The sequence below is a fragment of the Haliotis asinina genome, chromosome 10, assembly GCF_037392515.1.
Source record: "Haliotis asinina isolate JCU_RB_2024 chromosome 10, JCU_Hal_asi_v2, whole genome shotgun sequence".
Classification (NCBI taxonomy): domain Eukaryota; kingdom Metazoa; phylum Mollusca; class Gastropoda; order Lepetellida; family Haliotidae; genus Haliotis; species Haliotis asinina.
The window spans coordinates 29,487,511-29,494,627 of record NC_090289.1 but is presented as its reverse complement, the minus strand read 5'-3'; the positions used below and the strand labels follow the sequence as shown (position 1 = coordinate 29,494,627).

Below are 7,117 nucleotides of genomic sequence, written 5' to 3'. Positions count from 1 at the left end.
TATGATCACCGATCCAATTAGAGGGAGCATGACGACACAAAATCACCGAGACTCCACACACGGCTTTACCACCCAATTTCATGCGTCGTTCATTCCAACACATTTCTTACAGACGTGAGTGGGGATAGTTTTACGCCGTACTCAGCAATATATCAGCTATGTGTAAATGTCTGTGAATAATCGAGGTTGGACCAGGCAATCTAGTGATCACCTACATGGGTATCGAGCTACGTAACTGGGAACCAATGACATGTGTCAACCACGTCAGCAAGCCTGACCACCGCCACCCGATCCCATTAGTCGCCTCTTACGACAAGCATTGGTTACTGAACATCAGTTCTATCCCGGATCTTCACGGGAATCTTTAGGACTTAAAACCAAGGAAATGAAGTACATCTAGAATCGACTAACATGGCGAATTTAATTCAAAATGGTGTTTAATAGAATATTCACAAAAACAGATGACAAACAAATATGTACATGTGTTTTCCATTTATGACCTTGACAAGTTCTGTAACGAAAAAATTATATCCGAGGAAATAATTACAGTTACATATTTTTTTAAATGGCAAAGTAAGTCCTGCAAAACAATTACACTCGACCTAGCCTTCGAAATTCACTCAGGGAAAATACATCTTGGCGTTTTTTATTAATTACTTTATATACAGACTCTTAATTTCAGGAGCGTTTTTCCTTCCATCGGATTCCGTTCAGAAGAATAAACTTCAAAGTAAGCCAGTATGGGAAAAGAGTAAATTAATCCTCTAACATATCATAAAAAATATGTTCAATTCTGTTTCTAATCCGCGGTTACTTTATTACGCCCAGCAAAACATAATTTGAAAGATTCAGCAGTTTCTTTTAATAAAACACAGAAGTTTTAATTCCACCAAGGACTTTTTGAGAATCTGAGAGCCAAGTAGTTAAAAGAAACGTTTCTGATGGATTAAAAGGAAGAAAAAAATTAAATTGGTGAAATCTTTCTTTCTTTCTTTGTGGTTGGCAATTAAAAAAAGTTACACAACGCAAAGACAGCATTCCATCATCCTAGACCGCTCGTCTATTTCCGGGACCGATGACGGAAACACACGAGTGGTGACGAACATATTTGGATCTAGGAATTACAGCTTATTAGTAATATCCTTCGTTTTGACAGACTGGGTATGTGGCTGCCGAGTGCTCTGGGTCCGTCTGTTTATTATATACTGGCAGTACTGGTCTGAAAACAATACAACAAACATAAATTCGAGTTTTTTCCAGTAAGCCCGATAGGTTGAAAAGTTTTATGTTTAGATAGTATTGAAGGCTTTTCCAAAGTTTAAGCAGCAATCAAGTGTAAGCCAGGTTTTTTTTCAAAATGGTAACCACGTCCCCGAGATTACCACACGCGTGTGAGGCTCCGGTGTAAGAAATCAATCTTTGCGCAAAGACTCTGGTAAATGCATATTAAAGTTAAGGATCGTTTAAAAGCTGGGTTCCCTGTAATCGTTGCTACGCATTGACGCCGGATCTCAAGGACACACGAGGCGTTTGGCATCCCCCATTAGAGGGGACTAGAGAAGTCTGCCTGAAGAAATAAGATTACGATGAACTTGAAATTAAATTTCATTTAAAAGCAACAGTAAAGCAATATATCAAAGTTCATGACCGGAATCACAGCATTCAGAACTTACAATCGTTGTCGTTGAGATCCATCTCGAACACAAACGGTCCCCCATACAGTTCGCCAGATGTGAGGACATTATCGCCTGTAAAACGAAATTATCTAATGAAACAAGTCGGTTATTCATGTATGTTATTTGTATAACTTGTGAAGTCTGCAAAGTTCTAGTACACTGCAAATTTCAATATCCCTGTTGTTCTCTGACGGATCTCCAACATCACTGACGAGTATGGACCAGACAATCCAGTGTCCAACAGCATGAGCATCAGTCTACGGAATTGGAATACGAGGACTTGCGTCAAACAAGTCAAAGGGCCTGCCCACCCGACCCAGTTAGTCGCCGCTTTATTAACACAAGCACAGGTTGCTGAAGGTAATGGGTAGCTTGCTTGTAGTGCTATGTGAGAACACGCATTGTAGCAGAGAGAAATGCCTTTCCAACGAAGTATATTTTAGTCACAGCTTACAGATATACTGAACAGCTAAAGAAACGTAACTTTCGAAGAAATGAAATCTCATAGAAGTAAGCGCTCATGTTTATGGTTTCTATTTAAAAACTTGATAAAAAGCCAGCGTTGCGTTTCTTTTGCTGTTCAATATGTATTGTTTATGCACAATATGTCCATACCATTTCTGTCGGCAAGTGCGAAGACCGTCTTGAGGTCATTCTGGTCCATCGTATGTCCGGTAACAAAGGCGAATTCCTTGACACTGACCACACCGTCGTCGTTGAGGTCGTAGGCAGAGAACTTGTTTGGCATTGGCATGAGATGTCCACTGTAGTCACTGCCCTGTAGATGTAGAAAACGTGAGTGAATATGTCTTTACGCTTACTGTAGCTGCAATATTACGGAAATGGATACCAGATATCAGTTTCACGTATTATACCCATACTGAGAATCGAACTATTGTCATCGGCGTTACGAGAGAACGCTGGAACCACTAGGCCAGTTCCTAGCCCTTTGTTGATTATTGCTGAAGCTCGATTATTGCTGAAGCTCGATTATTGCTGAAGCATTATAGTACCTATGTCTAAGACTTGAGTCTACCATAACAGAATTTGCGCAAGCAACACAACGAAATGAGCTTAACGCATTGTATCCATGTGGAGAATAGAACCGGGGTCTTTAGCGTGACGAGCGAACGTTTAACCACCAGGTGCCCCCAACCTCCTCAGTGGATGAGTGTAAGCATGCATATCCACCAAACCACGCTTATTACGAACACTCTGGGACCACTAATTTTAGATCGATATAACCATAGCTCGATATACGCATTTAGTTCATTTATACGGCAAATGGCAGAGACAAAAACAGTTCGAAATATAAGTCACTTAGATATAAGCGTGTTCGATACAATCATTGTAACTGCAAGTACATATTACCTTTCTAAGAGAACGCTTTCCTCTGTTGCAAAGTGGCACGCATACGAAGGGACAAAAGTACATGCCGACCTTGTCTTCACAGAGTCGGGGACATGCAGTCCTGCAGCCAATGTTCATGGTCTCATTGACAGCTTTAAGGCCAACATTAATCAGATCCTTGGCTATGTGTTTTCCCATGTTTGTGAACTCCCGTCCGATGGCCTGCCACATACTAGCTTGTGCTGATTGGCCAAAAACAAGCAGAGTTGTGCCAATCAGGATACTGTCGTAAAACTTCATGGTGTCTGGAAAAATGCAATCGTACATTTGATATATATCGCGTGCGTGCGTGTGTAATTTCTGAAAAACATGTGCAAATATCGTGCATGTGATCAGGTGCGTTTTGGTGTGGTTTTCAGATTTCAGTTCATGTGTGTCTAAACTTATATTTGTATATGTGCATGTTGCGAGTATATTACTCACTCGACGTAAGACAATAATTTTATATATTCTATTCTATATTACCTCTATATTATTAAGAACGACGACACAGATTTTCATTCTAGAGAGATATGTGGTACAAGAATGAGGGCGGAGTCAAAGACACACAACACTTTGTAAATGTTATATGACTTGATCGACTTTGGTATATGGCCGCTTTGAACAATGATATGACGGCATAGCGGTTTAATGATTGAGTATGTCCAGCTCGGTAGACGTCTAGATTAAACCCTCTATCAGCGGATTCTGGTGCGGCTAAGAGACGCAACCCTAAATTGATTTGTTGGTTGATCATTTTAAAAACGCTCGCTTACACTCTCACGCATGCAGTTGCACGATACAATGTGTAGCTTTCTGACCATCAGTATCCTGATGTGTACGAAGTTCGTTTATTTGTGGTGTAACGCCGCTCTCATCAACATTCCAGCTACATGGCGACCATATAACTATCGATTCTGACCCAGAAATCCAGTGATCAACAGTATGAGCATTTATCAAAGATAAGGTGGTCTCTGTCAACATGACCACCCGATCCCGTAACAAGTTGAACCAGACAATCCAGTGATTAACATCTCGAGCATCAATCCACGCAATCGGGATACGATAACGTGTGTCAAGCAAGTCAGCGAGCCTGACCACCCGATCTAGTCAGTCGTACCCCAGGACAAGCATGGCTTATTGAAGATGAAATCTGTCCCTGATTTTGACGGATAGTCACAGTAGTCATAGCAAATAATGAATATAGAATACATATCATCCTGGATATAGTTTCTGTAATATATTCATATTAATAAGTCATTTACAAAATTGAACAAAGACTTCACTCAATATCAACAATACTCACGCTGTTACTGGAGAGGTGTAACAAGGTTGTCGTGTGTGGTGTTGTCCGCTATGAGGGTCCTCCACCAGTATATATACATAAGGGGCAGGTGCCCTACAACATGCGTGGGTGGCAGGTCATTGTAAATCCATGGGAAGAATCTTTGTCGTCAGTGACTCACAAACACGCATTGAGGCCAATATGAAATACATTTGTTTATGGTAGTGCGTGAGGTAGGATCAATGTTAACTTCAGCTAACAAAGGATATATTATTCTACTAATTAGAGACGTCGGATCAATGTTTACTTCAGTTAATAAAGGATATATTCCCCTGCTAATTCGAGACGTCGGATCAATGTTTACTTCAGTTAATAAAGGATATATTCCCCTGCTAATTCGAAACGTCGGATCAATGTTAACTTCAGTTAATAAAGGATATATTCCCCTGCTAATTCGAGACGTCGGATCAATGTTTACTTCAGTTAATAAAGGATATATTCCCCTGCTAATTCGAGACGTCGGATCAATGTTTACTTCAGTTAATAAAGGATATATTCCCCTGCTAATTCGAAACGTCGGATCAATGTTTACTTCAGTTAATAAAGGATATATTCCCCTGCTGATTCGAAACGTCGGATCAATTCTTACGTCATTTAGTATTGATATATTCCCCTCTCAGTTAAGAAATGGTATTTCTAATTGTTTAGATTGTGTTTTTAACAATATCAAGCACGCATGTGGTAATTTGAGAAGTAGGAACAATGTTTGCTTCAGTTAATGTGGGCTGAATTCAATCTATCCTCAAAGTGATATTAATACTAGTTTGGATTTTCATTTTTAATACTATCAAGCACGCATATGGTAGATTTACATTCGGATGAATGTTTAATTTTACTTCAGTTAATATAGGATATATTATAGTTTGGGTTTTACTATGTACCAATACGAAGCACCCACATTGTAATTAGAGAGGGGATCAATGTTTGATTTAGTTAATATGCGATAGAATCTCCTCTCAATTTAGAAATGATGCGTATGGTATTTCGAGAAGTGGCATAAATGTTTACGTCCGTTAATTTGTGATCGATTCTCCTCTCAGTTTCGACATAATATTTCTGATAATATGGATTTTGCTATTTAACAATATCACGAAGGCATCTCTTTCAGTGTAAACCATAAATGTGAGTTCATTGTATTATCTCAGTAGTTCCTGGAAGGCCGTTTCACACAATATCCCCTTCCTAATCCGAGAAGTAGGATCAATGTGTATTTCAACTAATATGTAATATATTCCTTCTTATGATACCATTATAATTATATTACCAATAGTTTGATTTGTTTTTGTAACAATGTCAAGCAAGCATGTTGTAATTCCGAGACGTAGGATCCATGTTTACTTTAGTTACATTGGTTGTATTCATCTCTTCCTTTAGAAATGACATTTGTCATAGGATTTCGCTATTTAGTGAGTTCAAGCACGCGTCGTTTTCATTGAAAACGCATTGTTATATCTCAGTTGGAACACTTCACAATACACCTTTATGTCATACACAGACAAGTGTTTTCCACTGCCTTACACTGTCATTGGCTGATTTGGTCATCAGATCCTATATAACATTTTTTTCGCTGAAGAATATTAGCTAAAAATTATGTAAATGGACATTTTGATGAGAGAAAACGGAGCGCGAAACAATTAACTTTGTGTCATGGCCTAGTTCTCTTCTGACGGCACGTCACACCTGTCTAACACCATCTACTTCACCTGTCAGTTTTCGTCACGACGTGATATGGGTGACAAGGTCATGTGACAACTGTGACATACGAGCATCTTCAAGGCCGGTAAAGAAGACTGGCCACTGCTGTTACGATTATCACCCTGCCTCCCCCGGAAAATAGTAACGTTTAGAGTACTAACTAGGGGAGGGTGTTTGTGCGAAGGGATGTCAACCTTCCATCTGATTGGTCGAATTATGAAGCAGCTCCCCCAATGGGAGCCATGAGTTTTGAAACAGGCCTTTCATACAGGTCAAACGTTTAAGAATACAACGCAAAACATTCCGTGATTTTCTTAAAGCTAAATATAGTGGGTGAAATGTAAAACAGGATCTATGTATGTAACAAGAAATAAGTGTACACATACATAACAGAAAGTATCACGAATAGAAATGTCGTGAGCTAAACAGAACTGAAATAAAAGCAACAAAGCAACTGAGCAACAATTAGATATCGTATCACGCTTATAAATATGTATATTGATAATAAACATTAATAATTATATAATAATGGTTTATTTATAATGCGCCGTTTCTATGTACATGGCACATTTTCAAAGCCTTAACACACATTATTATTAGTAATATTACACGGATAACCCAAGCCGCCTGTAAATCGCTGGAGTGTTAATAGTCGTCTGACTTATCCCCCCGGGTACCCATTTTCTGCTGAGCGAACAGAGGCAAGTTATCACATGTGTAATAATGTACTTAGATAACACAGCGACTCTCTTCATTCCTATTCAGATACACCCACGTAGATAATGTAGTAAATATCATTTATTAACAACAGTTTATTATCTGACGTGATCACCGAACATGGGAAAGGGGAGATAACTCTCATTTACTGCTCTTGACAGCGGAAGTGGCAGACTAAACTTCACGCCGTTTTGTACCAATTCTTTTGAACATAACCTGACCCTACACTTCATCTGTCAGATTTGTAGACAAAGTGATTGTGTATTATTGTGTAATATAAAAGTGATTGCATATT

The 7,117-nt window shown here is 39.0% G+C and overlaps 1 protein-coding gene across 1 annotated transcript; it reads right to left on the bottom strand.

The window, feature by feature from the left end:
• Positions 1–402: 402 nt before the first annotated feature.
• On the bottom strand, positions 403–4,498 carry LOC137298257 (EF-hand calcium-binding domain-containing protein 1-like). The gene is made up of 5 exons (XM_067830434.1): positions 4,372–4,498; positions 3,048–3,331; positions 2,292–2,454; positions 1,674–1,748; positions 403–1,219 (listed from the first exon to the last, which is right to left on the bottom strand). The coding sequence occupies exons 2-5, from the start codon at positions 3,324–3,326 to the stop codon at positions 1,122–1,124; spliced, it is 615 nt and encodes a 204-aa protein (XP_067686535.1). The 5' UTR covers positions 3,327–3,331; positions 4,372–4,498; the 3' UTR covers positions 403–1,121.
• Positions 4,499–7,117: the final 2,619 nt, after the last annotated feature.

Excerpts from the sequence above, each read along its gene's own strand:
- LOC137298257 (XM_067830434.1), bottom strand. The coding sequence starts at position 3,326 with ATGAAGTTTTACGACAGTATCCTGATTGGCACAACTCTGCTTGTTTTT. Across the intron at positions 2,455-3,047 it reads GAAAGCGTTCTCTTAGAAAG|GGCAGTGACTACAGTGGACA; the intron begins GTAATATGTACT and ends CTACATCTACAG. Across the intron at positions 1,220-1,673 it reads GGATCTCAACGACAACGATT|ACCAGTACTGCCAGTATATA; the intron begins GTAAGTTCTGAA and ends TATTGTTTTCAG.